Genomic DNA, 15,966 nt, shown 5'->3' with positions numbered 1-15,966 from the left:
TGCAACCCAGCCCCACCTATACAAAGAGCTTGAACCCCCCAGGTACCCCCGCCTGAAACAATCCCTCGGGATCATACTTCCGACTCGCCCGCCGCAGCGCCGCCACACTCTCCTCCCCATACCCACCAATGACATCCTGGGCTGCATCGGCGTAGTTCATATACTTGAACGGCCGATACACCCCGGCATCTTTGGTGACTTCCTCAATCGCCTCGATGAGCTGCATGGCTGTCCCATGTACCAGCGCCGCATCGCTCGGATCAGGGAAGAAAGCCACCAGCAGAAAAATGACCAGTCGTTTGTCGGCGGGATCCAGACCCAAGCTGTTGCGGGCGTGCAGGGAGGGGGTCGGCTGGAAGCTGATGTACCAGTTCATGTTTTTGACCCCTGAGATTGAGGTCACGGATTTGTTGTACAGGTCGAAAATGGCCGAGTACATGGCGGGATCGTGGGCGAAGGTGGTGGTGTAGTACATCGTGCTATTGGAAGTGTCAGCCTGGGAAGAGATTCGGTAGGCGTTATATCGTATACCTGAATCCGGGAACCTGGTAGGTATCCTCCTCAATGGCGAAGTCGGACATGTGAGTCACTCGCAGGGTGTTGTACAACACCGTACTGTTGTCAATCAGGTTTTGATAGACGGCGGGGTACGGGTGTGGCTGGGAGTACAGCATGATGAGGGTCGCATGGACGGCCGCGTGCTTACTCGTCCACCCGTACGACTCGATCAAGCCCGCGTGGGGGTCCAGGTTCGCCGGCTCCATGAAGTCCGAGTACGCGGCCAGGAGGCGCGGCGCTTCCGCCCCGGGATACGCGGTGAAGCCCGCCCAGAGCTTGCCGAGCGGGTGCGTCCGCATGGTGAACCGGGTTACCACGCCGAAGTTGTTCGACCCGCCTTTCAGGGCCACCCAGAGATCCGGATGTCTGTCTGTAGAGACGCGCAGGATCTCCCCGCTGGCCACGACGATCTCGTACTCCAGCACGTCGTCGCAGCCCCATCCGGCCGTCACGCTGGGGACGCCGATGCCCCCGCCCGTCAAGAAGCCTCCGGCCCCAATGGCAGCATCGCGTCCCCCCGTGACGGTGACGTTGAGCGGATCCAAGACCTGGTAGACCTGGAGCCAGCGGGCCCCGGCTCCGATCTGCACGGTCGCACGGTCGGAACTCACCTCGACGGTGCTCATGCTGCGGAGGTCGACGGTAACGCCGTCCTGAATATTGGCTGCACCGGCAAACAAGCCGTGTCCGCCGCTGCGGATGGCAAACTGCTCACCCCGCTCGCGGTGCGCGACGGCCATGGTCTCAACAATGATCGAGACATCTTGGGCGGAGGTGGGCCGGACCACGCACGCTGGATGGACGTTTCGTTCTTGGTAACTGAAGAAAGAACCGATAGACTCGTTGAAGCCGGGACTGTGGGTGAGAGAAATAAGTCCTTGAAGTTGGGAATTGAGGAGGTTGCAGGCCGTTGGATTGGTAGCTGGCTGCTGGTTGTAAAGCCTTGCCGCTGCCCACAACCCAACAGCACTGGCTGCGTACAAAACAACTGAAGCCATCTTGGGGCGGGTTGACCACATAAGAAAAAATAATCTAGGTAGGGAGAAAGGTAAGACGGAGGGAAACAGTAAGACTTGGTAGATGCGCAGTACCTAGTAGAACGACGGATTCAAGCATCAGGAAATTAGTCGTAAGCCCTAGCCGCCGATCATCACTTTTCTTTGTTTCGTGCATCCAACCCTAAAGCGGGCCACCCATGTAACCACAAAAGTACGGATCTACTAATTCAGCCAACCCCAAGAGAGAAAAGTCTCACATTGGGAAAAAGCATACCTGGCACGGTCACTTCCGTCTTACCCGACGGATTACAAGGGTGAGATCCTCTCCCTCCAGGGGTCCTACGATGCCTGGGCTGGGGCGGGACCAGTCCGCACGAGGAAACCGTCCGCGACCGGGGTGGTCAGGCGCATCTGCCGCGGATGCCCCCTCCTGCTGCAGCCCAATCTCAGAGTCTCGGAGCAAGTGAGCCACAAAGCAGAAGATAGCTTGTTTGGCCAGAAACCGTCCGGGACACGCCGTACTGCCCCCGCCCCACGGCCGATAGCTGGCATTAGATCGCAGCCCTGGATCCTTGGCAAAGCGATCCGCCTCCAGGACGTGCGGTGCACTGCCCCAGACGTCGGGGTTGAGGTGCAATTGCCGGTAGGAGGCCTGTGACCTAGTGTCAGCGTCTTCCTTCGGTCTCGGTCTACGGTCAGAGGGGACGTACAAGGACGCGGCTCCCGGCTCGTACCGTCTTTCCGCCGATCGCACTTGTCACCGCAATGTCGCGCACCATGGGACTGGCCATTCTTAGACGTAGCACCTCAGAGAAGAGAGAATCCAGGTGGGGACAATGCTCGACGAGATATCGATGATCGACCTGGTCGCCTGTCAAGGCGGGTTGCATTTCAGTCCGGATCGCGTCCAGAATGCTTGGATCGTACACGATGTGCGCAACGAGCCAGAAAGCAGTTTTGAACATGTTTCCCAGAATCCTGTTTTCCTTTTGTGTTAGGGAATCGGGAGTGGGTTAATCCCATCGGCATAGGTAGGGCTACTCACGCCCAAGTTTGTAGCATGAACATGCAGCCGATTTCATGGTCGTTGAGCTTATCTTGGCGGAGGACCTCTTCCACCGCCCGAACCCACCAATTCCCCTGCTCTCGCTGCTCTTGCGGTAGGGTGAAGTACTTTGCAAAGGTGCCCACCAGATGCCGTCGGGCAATTTGCATGTCCCGACCGAGGAACGCTGGCAAGCCGAAGATGAACTTCCAGTTCACCCTTTCCCACACCATATACCATTCCACAAAGTTTGGCTCAATCTCCCAGAGAACGGGTCCGTAGTACGCTTCTGCTATGCCTTTCACAAAAACCTCAACGCACACGTTGTGGAGCGATACAGTTCGGACAGACGCAGGTGCTGGCATCGTCCTAGGAGCAAGCGCTTTGAGAATGCAAGGTGTTATTCGGTCGGCGAGAAGGTCATTAAGACTTTTGCCGGGTGAGAGATGATGACGGTATAAAGACATCATAACATCCGTGCTGTGCATACACCGGGCGCTATTGACATTGTACGGGGCCTTGGGATCGACTTCAAAAATGCGGTCCACTACTCGGCGAGGAATACCGGCTCTGTGATAGAGTTCCTTGCTCATCAGGTCACGATTGAAACTCACGGTGTCCTTGTAGAGTTCAGAAATATGCTTCGGGCTCGAAATGATGTATACTTGTTGGCCGCCGACAACCATGGAGAATGGTTCTTTCGTGTCATTGTAGTATTTTCTGCGATGGTAAGACTTGGCGTTATCCTGAGTTACAGATATTTGAAGTACGCACGTTGCGTCTGCAATTGCTCCATTGAAGTCCTGGAAGAATGAGCCGGCATGACCTGTAGAAAGATCAGTACTGGTGGAATCGATTCGAGTTTTGGGAGAAGGGCCTACCCCAATCTTCCCGGATGAAGGATAGTCAGTATGGATTCTGAGATTTGAACTTGTAGTGGGAAAGCTCACATGGAATCCAGTACGGTAATTCTTCTGGGTTGCTTGGATTCAGACGCGGGCTTATTGTGAACCTCCAGAACCTCCAACATACGAGACAGCACAGTGCGACAGAAAGAATGGGTATAACAAAATCTCTTCCTGTGCCCAAAATAAGGCTCGTTATGGTACTGACTTGGCTCATCCTGGGACAGAGTCGTTGTTGCTTCGTATATCTTGCTACCAACAGAGGAAATAACCATAACGCAGAACAGGGTATGATTCGAATCCAAGACGGACGTAGCTCAGGTGCTATGATGACAATACCTTTATGGCATCCAGCCAGCCGCCGATCACGGCGAAAAGGATCTACATGACTGGCCCCTTACTAATTGGCAATGCCTTGGTGCAGTTGCGGGGTTAGACCCGACCCCCCTCCAAGAAAGCAGATAGCCATGAAGAGTCAAGTGAGATCAAACCAACAGAAACAATAAGCACAGCCACACGAGATGATTGGCACGCATTGAGCCGTGGAAAAGAAAGGCAGGGGCCGACAAGATGCGACGTGAAGAACATGGTCGAGAAGGAAATTAAACACCGACCATATCCCTCCTTCTACGCTCAGTTCATACAAAGTTCCTGCGCTTCCTGTGCATGCCTAACAGATCACAATCCTTCAGCTCTTCCGTCTCTTTCATCCCACTGGCCTTTGCATCAAGGCAGAATGGACGCTGTTCCAGCCGCCACGCCTCCACCGGGGGTGACCGCAAATCTAGTGGACCCCCCTTCTGATGGAAACATCCTGATTATCGTGGGGACTATTCTCATGAGTGTCATGTTTGTTATTGCTGGGCTGAGATTCTATACGAGGATTTGCATTCGCAGGAAGATGAGCGCTGATGATTGTATGTGGACTTTGCTATCCACCTAGTCCTTATCTCTATGGGTCCGCATGCTGATTGAGTCTACCAAGGGACCACATTGATTGCGATCGTGAGGTGCACCCGAGTCCCCGCCTGGAGAACATACTAATGCTGGCTTGGCAGATTGGTACGCTGGTATACTATATTCTATGCATTCTGGGTAAGTGAGTCACTGCGATCTACTCTTCGCTTCCAGTGTTAACCGCGGCATTGCAGCTGTCCCGGTGGCCAAATACGGAACGCACGTGTGGAATCTGTCAGCGGCGCATCTGATGAGCAGCCAATTCATAATTGTAAGTCCTCGCAACAGCCAATAGGAGATGCTTTATGCTCTTGCGTTAGCTGATATTAGACAGATCAGCTTCTTCATCAATTGGGTGACCTCCATTGTCTGGCCATTTGCGAAGACCACATTTCTGCTGATGTACCTGGATCTCTTCAAGCCATTCCGGTGGCAGAGATATGCCATCTACTTCGGACTATTGGTCAACTGGGGATTCTATATAGCGATCGCAGTGGCAACGCTCTACTATACCTCCCCCGCGCCCGGCCAAAGCTGGCAGGAGTCTTTCCTGAGCCCCCGGTATACAGGCATGGTGCCTCTGATGATTCCCATCGCAGTGGGCAATCTAGTTCTCGACGTCTACATCCTAATCTTACCGATGCTATCGATCTGGCGTCTGCAGATGGGACGGAAGAAAAAGTTCGGGGTGGCCGCGATTTTCGCGACCGGGTTCGTGTACGTTTGCGCGTCTGCGACTGAGGGGATTTCCTTACTGACGCGGCCAATAGGGCATGCATTGCCTCGTCCCTGAGCATTTACTTCAAAGTCATCTTGCGTCACCACGAAGAAGACTTCACCTACTACACCCTGCCCGTCTTGATCATGTGTCTTGCTGAGATGTGCGTCGGTATCACCGCTAGCTGCATGCCATCCATGTCGCTTCTCATCCGACGGCGGGGAGGTTTCCTAGGCACCATGGTCTCATCACTTCTCAACTTCGTCCGGAAGCATGACTCGCGGAACGCGACAGAGCGCAGCAGTGGGTCGGGGTCGGGGTCCGGGTCGTTTGGTAAGTTGTGGTTCCCCGCAATACGTGCGCCACGGCATTCATACACGACCATGGATGAGGACTTGGAATTGTGCCAGACGAGGGTGATGAAAACCAGCATCCGTAGCGAAAACTGGCAGCCTCGACCGGACGCGAGTGGGATTCGCATGAGCTACGGGTTAACCCAGGATGTTGTTGTCCCTCCTGCGGGGAGGGGCACTTGACTCTGCATTGCATGCACATAGCAAACAAAAGCCGTCTGTTGTGAGGTGGTGAGATTTAGGTCACCACGGGCGGGGGTTTGAATGCAGCTCCACAGAACTAGGGAATCATATCACGCAATAGACCACTCCATTACTGTTACCACGCTAGTGAGTTGGAGACCGATGGGCGGAGTCAGATGCATGGATGGTGGGTTTGCTAGACAGACTACACCCTGGTCGATGTACCTACTAGTAAGCGGTGTGTGCGGCTGCGGCCACAGTGCAGTTTATTTGCGCCGGAGCCAATTTCCCTTCCGGGCCCGAACCCTGGTCACTACTTCGGTGTTGGCTTTCCCTGCCACACAGGCGGCTTGCAGATAACTCCCGGCCTATCGCTCTTCAATCGCACCCACCACTTCTGTAATTTGATTGCAAAATGTCGAAGAAGTCTGTCTTGATCACCGGCTGTAGCAACGAGGGCATCGGCTACGGCCTGGCCGTGCAGTTCCAGCGCCGCGGATTTCGGGTGATGGCGACCGCGCGCAGCCTCTCCAAGATGTCGAACCTGGAGGGTCTGACTGATGTCACCTTCCTGGAGCTTGACATCTGTGACCAGACGCACATCAAAGCGGCCGTTGACAGAGTGACCCAGGAGACGGGCGGTAAGCTCGACTATCTCGTTAACAACGCTGGCATCAACCACTTCATGCCTCTACTGGACGAGGACATCCCAACAGCCAAGCGAGTCTTCGAGACCAACGTCTGGGGCCAGCTCGCCGTCACCCAGGCGTTCGCACCACTGCTGATCCAAGCCCGCGGCGCGGTGGTCTTTATCACGTCCATTGCTGGACATGTCAATGTGCCCTACATGGGTAAGCACCTTCCCATCTTCACCAGAACCCACATCCCACTGCGAGTTGCAGAAAACTCACGTAAGTGATCAGGAACCTACGCCGCATCCAAGCGATCGCTCGAGATCATGGCGGAGACGCTGCGCCTGGAGCTGGCGCCATTCCATGTGCGCGTCCTGTCCATTGTCACGGGCGGAGTACAGACACTGGGCCAGTCGCATTTCGACGACTTCGCACTGCCGGAGGGGTCCATTTACAAGCCTGTAGAGGATACCATTGCGAAAAGAGCGCGTGGGGACGATGGAAAGCAGAGATCGGACGTGCTGCAGCACGCTGAGCAGGTCGTCACGGCAATTGTCGCGGGAACGGCGGGCAAGGTCTGGTGTGGCGAAGGTGCGGGCGCTACCAAGTTCGCTTCAACGTATTTGCCTACCTCCTGGATGGTATGTTTGTGTGAATTATGCCTATGATATTGACCTGGCTAATCAGGCTGTTTAGGATGCTGGGGTCTCGAAAGGGACTGGGCTGGATTACTTGAGCAATGAGTATGGGAAGTAGGTATGGAGGGCGGGGAGAACGGAGAACGGAGAACGCAGTATGTTGTAATACGAAAGTAAGAAGTACATAGAAGTGGATACACAAATGCAAAGCGCTGATACAGATGGTCATTCTGTGGTTGGTCGAGCTGTGGAAAAGGTACTGTACCTTGATACGGGTTCAGGGCTCTCAGCCGTCTCATCAGCAACAAGAGCCGCACATTCTGCTCGCCAGATTCCAATTACGTGGGAAATCAAGCCAGCGACGAGTCGCGGGCTCCCTCCAAGAATACCACCGCGGCCAGGATGTAGTCATCACGCCTTGGATATCATTAGCCGAGCAAATGCTCAGTACGTGCATGACACGGTTGGATACAGATGAAGAACAGATGCCGGGGTACCTTTAGCTATAAAGGGCGAAATCTACCCCACTATATCGTAGTTGCTTGCCTCCCCACTCTGTCGCAGCATTGTTCTACTCACGAAACCAAACTTTAAGAAATCGGTCATGGATGAAGCCTGGGCTCTTTCTCTCTTCCGCATTGCCTGCGTGCTACTTGTTCTCAATGAGTTTCATTTTGCTCTGGGCAAGGTAGGTCAAGATAGACTCAACAACCGTCTGCAGACGTTGAACCATATTGCAGCGAAGCAGGGTGTTCTCCCACAGCAAGAGGCTCCTAAGTATAGCCATGACCATGATGAGAGACTTCGTGAGTACCGCCCAAATTATACGTCTGGCGTTGGTCCCTAACATGCATAGAGCGAGGGACGATATTACCGACCGTGGGCCGCAAAGCCGATCTTGATCGAGCCAACTCGGAAGAACCTGATTGAGCTCAGTAGTACCCCTCTGCTGTCGCAGCGTGCAGTGTACGCAGATGTAAGGAGTTCCAGCCCGGCTTACCAGAGAGTGACAGCGTTGACAACGAGTAGCTATTCGGGTTCAAGCACACGATGAACAAATTCAAGCACGACGAAGTCAACGTCCGGAAATCTCGGTTCCTTAGTCGGGTGCTGATGGGCAGTGGCCCCGCCTGTTTGAATGGGCTATTTGCAACATTGAGCGATGTACTGGACGGATCTTTGAAGAATCGTATTCAGATGGATGGACGCAATTATGGTAAGTGATGTGCCCAGCGGATGATTGAGACAAGATTATGACATCGTTTTAGGTGGCGCGCCAATCGCATTGGCTCCACTATCTCGGGGCCTGGTTTCAGACATCATGAGCGTTATGTTCTTCGGCGAGAAGCTGTGTAAGTGAACCGTGCGAGATCGGTAGGGCACTGGAAAAGTTAATCTTGGGACTCAGCATCTGAGGCGGAGTTCGCCCGCAATCTCCGTCGCCATCCGCGGGAGACCGTGGCTTGCATGGGCGCTTTTCAGATTCTTCCTTCCTTTCTGGCACCGTGAGCTATCCTGCCTTCTTACAATGTTGTTGGCCCAATACTAAACTTTGGGTGTAGTATGGCTCATGCGGTGCTGACGCGACGAGGCTATGCAATGCACAAGGTACAAGATCGATTACTTAGAGAAATCGCTCGAATACAAGCGGCCAATGAGGGGCAACCAGGGGGTGATAAGGTAGGATAATCACCTGGTAGAGGCGCGCATGGCATCCGAGAATTGATATTGTTCTAGTCAACTATCCTCAACCAAATGATCTCACTTTCAGCAACAGAACGCGAGTATTGGACCCCTCTTTTGCTGTCTCAAACAGTTCTAGGCCTCTGGCTGGCTGCATCTCATCAGCCGTGGGTCTATCTGAACACCCTACTAGTCGAGTTGTGTCTTCGCCCGGAATGGCAGTCCATCCTGCGAGACGAGGTTGTTCAGAACTGTCCCGGTGGTTTAGAATACAACGACTTGGAGCGGCTTCCTCTCCTGGACAGTTTCATGCGAGAGACCTCTCGAATGAGAAGCTTGGATAGATGTGAGATACTCCGTGTCTGTTGGAATACCCCCTCCGCTAAGTTCATTCTACAGTTGCGGTACGGAGAAAGGCATTAGCAGACCTTACACTCATCTCAGCCTCCCTGCATATCCCAGAAGGGTCTATCGTATGTGTCTCGGCTTATGATGCCTCGCACGACGGACGAAACTATCCACGCTCAGTGAAATTTGACGGCAGGCGCTTTCTTGATGATCAATCCAATGTCGACAAGAGTCTCTTCACAGATGTGTCGGAGAGACACCTCATGTGGGGCTATGGGTCTCTTGCCTGGTAAGCGAAACCCCTTACCCTCAGTGTGAGCCTTGCGCAATACCCATCACGCCTATGCCATTTAGGCCGATTGTTCCTCGAACAATTGGAGCTGACAGTACATCAACAGTCCAGGCCGCTTCCATGCAGACTTGGTGCTTAAACTCATCGTTGTCCGCATTCTTAGTAATTTCGAAATTCAGCTGGAGGATAATCGGGCCAGGCAACACTGGCACTGGGAGGAATTTACCCTGCCTTGCGAAGCGACGCGCGTGCTGCTAGCAAGGCGAGGTAACCTCTGACAGGGGTCAGCAGCTGGACAGCGGCTTGTCGACCTTGGAACAAACCTTGTCACTTCAGGAGACGATTGCCATATCTATTCACTAGGATAGCAAGGTTGTCAGATGTGGGTATCAATGCATGGATCGTCAATCCGTCTTCCCCCCTCAATTCAGCCGCAAGCTTCGAATGGGTGGTATTTATGCACTCACCTTCGGAGTTCCTCCGTAGTCTGGAGATCTGCGCCATGTCACAGTAAGCCATGCATGAGAGCTGATGTGATCCAATTGCTGGGGTTTAGGAAGTCGGGCGAAGTCGGATGGTGCGGCATAACATAGCAAAAGCTAAAGTACTTCCAAGACACGGCAATCAAGCCAGCCGATACGCCCGTCTTGCGGGCGGCGGGCCGGCACGCAAACAAGTTCCTTCCATTTCTAGTTTAAACGCGGGGGTGTTGGAGTGAATCTGCCCATCGATCGACATCCACCAACACAAGCTACAACAAACAGCAGCAGGGCCAACTGGCTCCAATCTCAGTCCGCACACCCTGCTCGCCTGCGCCTCTTTTGGTGCAGGGCACACTAGTAAGCGACCTGGTCAAATGTTTCCAAGGCCTGTAGGACTACCTGGAGGCTCTTGTTTGGGGTTAAGAAAATGAAGAAGTAACCAACTACTGTGGTCACGCGTCCACATAAGAATATGTTGAAGTGTTTCTGCTATCAAACAAGACACCAAAGGGAACAACCAACCACTAGCAGCCCACCCTCTGCGCCATGGTGCTGAAACTCCCACTGCTTCTCTTCGTACTGAACTTGGCATGTGGCATGCAAGCAGCACGTGAATGCTTTGCATTATTGACAGTGTTTCCTGAAAAGGTCTCCTTCCCAGGAAGCGGGTCTTACAATGCCTCAGTGTCCTCCTACTTCTTTCTCGATGAGCGATTACATCCTACATGCATCGTTTCCCCATCCTCAGTAGAGGAAGTATCGACTATTGTGAAAATTCTGGCGGCATCGGCAAACTCTGCCTTTTCAATCCGCTCTGGGGGCCATTCGCCCAATTCGGGAGCTGCCAATGCTGACTGGGGCGTGACAATCGACCTTCGGGGCCTGAACAGCATTGGGATCGACAGCAGTACATACACCGTCCAGGTTGGAACCGGATTGACTTGGAACGAAGTATACCAAGCAGTTGATGGATATGATCGGGTAGTGATAGGAGGTCGGACTGGGTCTGTGGGTGTGGGCGGTCTCATCACCGGCGGTAAGGTCTCTTTCTCCAGAATTCGTGACTGTATGTAAACATCCCTCTGAAGCCGAACAGGAGGTCTATCAGCGTTCTACCCGAGGTATGGATTTGCCTGCGACAACGTGCTCAACATGGAAGTCGTCCTCGCCTCCGGCGAGATCATAAACGTCAACGCCAGCCACCATGCGGATCTCTTCGCTGCGCTCAAGGGCGGCCAGAACAACTTCGGGATTGTCACCCGCTTTGACCTGCGGTCTTTTCCCCAAGGCCCGTACTGGGGCGGCGGGATCCAGTACGATATCTCCACTGTCGAGGAGCAATTGGCGGCGTTCACGGCCTTCAAGCACCCGGCCAATTTCGACCCCTTCGCCGAGATCGAACAGAGCTATCTGTACTACGGCGCCGAGGATAAGGGGACAGTCTCCAACATTATGTACTATTCGAATGCATCAGCCGCCCCTGCCGCTTTGCAGCGGTTTACGGACATCGAGCCACAGGCGCTGAACACGATGCGTATTTCCAATAGCACGGATTTCAGTGCAGAGCTTACACGCTACCAGCCTATGGACCAGTAGTAAGTTTCCCCCCTTGATCTCTCTTTTCTCTCCTTGTTTGTTCTTTGTTTTTTTTTTTTTTTTTGTGTGTGTTCATCTCTCGTCGAGTGTTGTTCTTCGCTGAGAGCCGGCGCTCAGTGCCGTTTACGCAACGGCAACCTTTCGGGTCTCGCCCACCATCCTCAAAAAGGTGTACGACGCGTGGAATGCGACCACCCTGAGCATTGCAGGGGATGTTTTGAACCTGACCAGCGTGCTCGTCTATCAGTCCATCCCTGCGTTGCAGCCGGCACCGGCACCGCCGAACAGCCTCGGGATTCCGCCGGACAGCCATCCGGAGCGGGATCAGGTCCTCTGCCTCGTGTCCCTCTATTGGCCGCTGGAGAAAGACTCTCAGCTTGTCCAGCAAGCGACGCTGTCTATTATCAAGGCAGTGGATGCGCTGACCACGGAGGAGGGTGTTCGAGTGCCATACCGGTACTTGAATTACGCGGCCTCCTGGCAAAGCCCGATCGGCAGTTACGGTCCGGACAGTGTGGAAGAGCTGCAACGCGTTGCTTCAGCATACGACCCCAGGGGTATCTTTCGGCGTAATGTGCCAGGAGGCTTTAAGCTTTTTGCCTAGTAGCTGCAATTGATGTAGATTGGTATTGAATAAGTGACCCGATGCGCTAGTTCTGTGTGGCTTCTATTTGTATGCTATTGTATGGCAGCATCATAGACGCTCGGCAAGTTTTGGTGTACACTGTCTTGGAGCCAGTCAATAGTATCAACAAATTCCCATGCCCTCTTACCCCCACCAGCCTAAGAAAACCGACCTCTCGCAACCACGTCCTACACACGGAATTCCAACAAATGCGCCTTCAACCTCATATTAAATCCCTCCAACCTCTTCTCGAACTCTTCCGCAGTACCAGCTAACATCTCCTTCCCAACACTATACCTCACAAACCCCGCAAAATGTACTCTCGCCCTCCTCTCCACCTCCAGATCCCTCCTTCGCGCCCCCAACCTCGGGAGACCGACCAGAAAATCCAGATCCGACGTCTCCGTCGCATCATACGGCACCGGAGACCCCCACGGCCTCGCCTCCCGCTCATCCAGATACCGCGCAAACGGGACGAGACCCTCGCGATACCCATACTGTCCGCCCGTAGGATCGAGCACCCATTTTTCACCGGACAGGCGCATCGTCACCACCAGCACGGTATGCGGACACCCCGTCGGGTCAGGGCCGGGGACGAGTCTCGTCGGACGGGGTTTCTTCTCGATCTGGAGGTCAATGAATTCGATTCGCGTGTCCATATCTAGCATCCCCATTTTTATCAGTACACGTACCCTATCTAGGTCATCAGTGCGGGATCACGGGGAGGAGTGCGAACCAGCCAGAAGCCCCCTAATCAACCCACTCAACAGCGCCATCGCGGCAGTACACTGGTTCACGCACAGCGCCGCCTCCCTCTCCTCGGGGTTCGTGGTCAGATGTTCCGGAACTGTACGCGGGTACCGGGGTCTCTGGCCTCCTGGTGCAGGTAGAGCGTCCCGTCGCGGAGGTCGATCTTCGTGAGGGCGATGTCGTACAGGGTCGCTCGGTAGGTGAGGAGCGCGGTCTTGAGGATGTGGGCGGCGCGGTGGAGCTTAATCCGCTGCGCCATCATTCTGCAGACATGTTTGTGGACGGGCCAGTGGCGCTTTTGGCAGGCGCGGGTGCAGTACGTGGCGCTGATGGTGTGGCCTGGTAGGTAGGCGGGGGGGTTCAGGCAGCCGGCGCAGTAGAGGGTGGCGTTTGAGCCGCAAGCTGCGCAGATGGTGGGGGTGGAGGCAGGCATTTTTGGGTAGTTTGAGGTGCTGGTGGGTGGTTGTGATGTGTTTCGTGATGATAGTGATGGCCTCGATGATGGTGGGGCAGAGTAAGAAGGTGGTGGGATGTAGGAGAGGAGGTGCGGTTTCCCCAGTAGTTGTGTTTTGAGGGCTCGCGCTACTTATATGTGATGGTTGCTGGTGTATGGCCTGGCTGTGATTATTGCAACGCGTTCGCTTCATTCACTGTGTGAGAGGGTAGTCGCAGGTCAAATGAAATATGTCGCTGCTTTAACAACATCATGGGATGTCACGCTGGCGGCCGTCACCCAGCCAGAATGACTATGTCTCTGCAAGGTCTACTTGCCCTTCAACACTGTTCTTGATTGTTCCCTCTCTGATTTCATAGTATAAATTGTCGATCCCGCTTTAAACATAGTCTACATCCAAATTGACGTATGATAGGTATTGCACCGAATATGCAATCATCCCCTAGAAAGATTTATTAAGGATAAGAAAGCTCTGTTAGTCAGCTCATAGCTGTTGATAACATAGATTGCTGTATCAAACCGAGTTGGAATACTGCTGGGTATATTTTAATTAGTAGTATTGAGCTGCTACATCTGTTTTACAAGATCTAGTATGTAAAGTAAAGTCTGTTTTATGTAAATACTACTTGGCTATTACTACTTATTAAGTCACAGATCTTTGTAGGTAAAAGCAATATACCTTACAAATAGACTTCCTGCCCATGTCGGTGGGAGGTAAAGTTGACTGCGGGTCCAAGTCTTCTTTGGAGTTTGCTGGCCATAGTCTCACTATGGCATAGGAGCTCTGAAGGACCTGTGGTCTCAGGATCACTGCTGTCTATAACTACACAACTCAAGGCTTCATATATCATCTGAAAGTCACTTGGTCATTAGCGGGAATGTTAGACTATACTGGTCATCTGTATGACCCCCACTTAAAGCTTCAGGATCAAATAGCGCAACATGCGGTTGGCGAAGATAGCGTTGTCTTGGCGTCTAGCAATAGACACTAGAATATGTTAACTACCATCGAGGACGAGACTGCAAGTGGGTCTAAAGCCGTGGGTGGGGTTACTTGTGCAAGTATGTAGTCCCATTAACATTAATCGCAAAATGCACTTTTCATTGGGCCCACAGCCGGAAGTCCGCATCGCCAGATTAGAAAAAGAGTGGTGTATGATTCGGGAAACTTGAAAAAAGCTCTGTCGCACAGCCCGCAGTAAATAAGTAGCCCTCATTCCGTCAAACCTTGAGTCCTCATTGGTGTCTGATCCTAGGCATTGATACCATGGCAGGGGTGGCTTAGGACGGTGTAACTCACGTGTCCGAGCGGGATATGAAGAGATAGCTCGGAAACAGCTTTGCGACTCTCAATCCACCTCCGACCAACCTGACAAACAACCGTCATCTTCTCCGTTCCTCCACCCATCTACCCCTGACGACGGCATCCAGATCCAACATGAGCGGAGATCTCGTCGCCATAATCTGTACCCCAGAAATACCAATCCCAGTCAGTCATACCATCTCCTTTCCTCCAACCGACTTCACCCACACACACAAAGCTGATTGAGATGGATTGTACTTCACATCGCAGACCCTCAACGCGATGCTTACCGCATCGAAGAACTACAACACCGAAGCACCGCCCTCAATCATCGTTCTCGACACCGAACAGCGCCACCGCCTTCTCCAGCCCGACTGCGATTCCGCCACCTCAGACGGGCACGTGGCCGACGGGTTTGTCTCCCCTTTTGTGGGGATGACCATCCCCGAAGTGGTCCGCTTCGTTACCGAGACAGCCCGCGACACCGTCATCAACCCGTACTCGGTCTTCATCGCAGATGAGCGCACGGCCGCGGACCAGACCGTCCTCGTGGTGGGCATCCACGACGAGACGCGCGAGGTCGAGGCCGCGGCGGATGGTCCCCGAGCTCCTCGACCTGCTCGCTGCGAATCTGGTCATTGCGAACACGGATATCGTGGAGATGAAACTGAATGCGGAGGAGACAGGCGGGGTGTACAGGCATTAGCGTCTGGAAAGGGGTCACGAAGGGAACGGGCTTATGCATGAAATGATGATAATGATGGTGATTTCTGTGGAGATGACGCAACGAGTCTGGGGGGAGTTTTAGTCAATCAAATGGCATATTAGCGTGTTGGGGGCGTCTAGTGTAACCTTCATCGGTTTCCTACCTTGGAAGTTACCATCGCCAAGCAGTCTTTGTATCTTTTCTTCAATGGTACTAGGCGTTTGATGGAGATAAGCGCGTTGCCGGTGCGTGCAAGACATAATCAGCTCGGTTACATTTAGTACCTTAGTGGACTCGCAGAACCGAGGAAGCGACTGTTGCGCTCCTGATCCATCGTACTGTAGAATGGAGTACGAAACACACTCAGAGAAGGCGCGTTCCAATGTCAAGACAAATCAAGCTAGAGCCTCTGCATCTTTCCTTCCTTTAATAGACGTACTTATATGGTCGAACGATCGAACGGAGCAGAATGTTCTTTTCCTGCCACATCTTCACCGAGTAACCGGCAGCAGGCAAAAGGGCTGGTCAGAACGATGTAATATTTGCCCAACTGTAAAGATACTGGTTGTAGTAGGTACATTCACAGGCTTCCACCGGGTGATGAATCAGTGGTAACAAGTTTATCTGACTTTCTTACTCGGTGGCCTGACCAACTTGTTTGTTTGCTATCTCATTTCAAAGTCAGTCATGTCCGGCCTGCCGCCTTCTAGTGTCCGGGCCATTTTCTTCTAAATCAAACT

General features: G+C 53.3%; 8 protein-coding genes across 8 annotated transcripts; 5 read left to right on the top strand and 3 right to left on the bottom strand.

The window, feature by feature from the left end:
* Window positions 1–16: 16 nt before the first annotated feature.
* Window positions 17–1,556, bottom strand: ASPACDRAFT_31215 (FAD-binding oxidoreductase; the record flags this gene model as incomplete). The annotated part of the gene is made up of 2 exons (XM_020199796.1): window positions 17–479; window positions 532–1,556. The coding sequence occupies 2 exons, from the start codon at window positions 1,554–1,556 to the stop codon at window positions 17–19; spliced, it is 1,488 nt and encodes a 495-aa protein (XP_020054847.1).
* A 283-nt stretch (window positions 1,557–1,839) lies between these two features.
* ASPACDRAFT_31463 (cytochrome P450) lies at window positions 1,840–3,287 on the bottom strand (the record flags this gene model as incomplete). Its single annotated transcript, XM_020199816.1, has 3 exons — window positions 1,840–2,208; window positions 2,267–2,534; window positions 2,602–3,287. 3 exons carry the CDS (start codon window positions 3,285–3,287, stop codon window positions 1,840–1,842), a joined length of 1,323 nt encoding a protein of 440 aa, XP_020054846.1.
* A 955-nt stretch (window positions 3,288–4,242) lies between these two features.
* ASPACDRAFT_1857760 (uncharacterized protein) lies at window positions 4,243–5,840 on the top strand (the record flags this gene model as incomplete). The annotated part of the gene is made up of 6 exons (XM_020197570.1): window positions 4,243–4,423; window positions 4,492–4,511; window positions 4,565–4,601; window positions 4,658–4,734; window positions 4,798–5,180; window positions 5,234–5,840. The coding sequence occupies 6 exons, from the start codon at window positions 4,243–4,245 to the stop codon at window positions 5,715–5,717; spliced, it is 1,182 nt and encodes a 393-aa protein (XP_020054845.1). The 3' UTR covers window positions 5,718–5,840.
* A 222-nt stretch (window positions 5,841–6,062) lies between these two features.
* ASPACDRAFT_1871978 (SDR family oxidoreductase) lies at window positions 6,063–7,395 on the top strand. The gene is made up of 3 exons (XM_020197986.1): window positions 6,063–6,568; window positions 6,641–6,990; window positions 7,046–7,395. The coding sequence occupies exons 1-3, from the start codon at window positions 6,133–6,135 to the stop codon at window positions 7,103–7,105; spliced, it is 846 nt and encodes a 281-aa protein (XP_020054844.1). The 5' UTR covers window positions 6,063–6,132; the 3' UTR covers window positions 7,106–7,395.
* A 642-nt stretch (window positions 7,396–8,037) lies between these two features.
* Window positions 8,038–9,093, top strand: ASPACDRAFT_62008 (uncharacterized protein; the record flags this gene model as incomplete). Its single annotated transcript, XM_020203739.1, has 5 exons — window positions 8,038–8,203; window positions 8,256–8,339; window positions 8,396–8,492; window positions 8,550–8,667; window positions 8,725–9,093. The coding sequence occupies 5 exons, from the start codon at window positions 8,038–8,040 to the stop codon at window positions 9,091–9,093; spliced, it is 834 nt and encodes a 277-aa protein (XP_020054843.1).
* A 1,145-nt stretch (window positions 9,094–10,238) lies between these two features.
* ASPACDRAFT_122298 (FAD-binding oxidoreductase) lies at window positions 10,239–12,124 on the top strand. The gene is made up of 3 exons (XM_020196526.1): window positions 10,239–10,828; window positions 10,889–11,387; window positions 11,506–12,124. Exons 1-3 carry the CDS (start codon window positions 10,339–10,341, stop codon window positions 11,990–11,992), a joined length of 1,476 nt encoding a protein of 491 aa, XP_020054842.1. The 5' UTR covers window positions 10,239–10,338; the 3' UTR covers window positions 11,993–12,124.
* A 77-nt stretch (window positions 12,125–12,201) lies between these two features.
* On the bottom strand, window positions 12,202–13,196 carry ASPACDRAFT_45014 (zinc finger MYND domain-containing protein; the record flags this gene model as incomplete). The annotated part of the gene is made up of 3 exons (XM_020201529.1): window positions 12,202–12,674; window positions 12,750–12,801; window positions 12,867–13,196. 3 exons carry the CDS (start codon window positions 13,194–13,196, stop codon window positions 12,202–12,204), a joined length of 855 nt encoding a protein of 284 aa, XP_020054841.1.
* A 1,604-nt stretch (window positions 13,197–14,800) lies between these two features.
* ASPACDRAFT_1857757 (uncharacterized protein) lies at window positions 14,801–15,267 on the top strand (the record flags this gene model as incomplete). The annotated part of the gene is made up of 1 exon (XM_020197569.1): window positions 14,801–15,267. A coding segment is annotated over one exon (467 nt), but the record flags the coding sequence as incomplete, so codon positions are not given.
* Between the last annotated feature and the right edge of the window lie 699 nt (window positions 15,268–15,966).

This window comes from Aspergillus aculeatus, assembly GCF_001890905.1.
Source record: "Aspergillus aculeatus ATCC 16872 unplaced genomic scaffold ASPACscaffold_11, whole genome shotgun sequence".
NCBI lineage: Eukaryota > Fungi > Ascomycota > Eurotiomycetes > Eurotiales > Aspergillaceae > Aspergillus > Aspergillus aculeatus.
The sequence above is the reverse complement of the archived record's forward strand: the minus strand, read 5'-3'. Positions and strand labels throughout refer to the sequence as shown.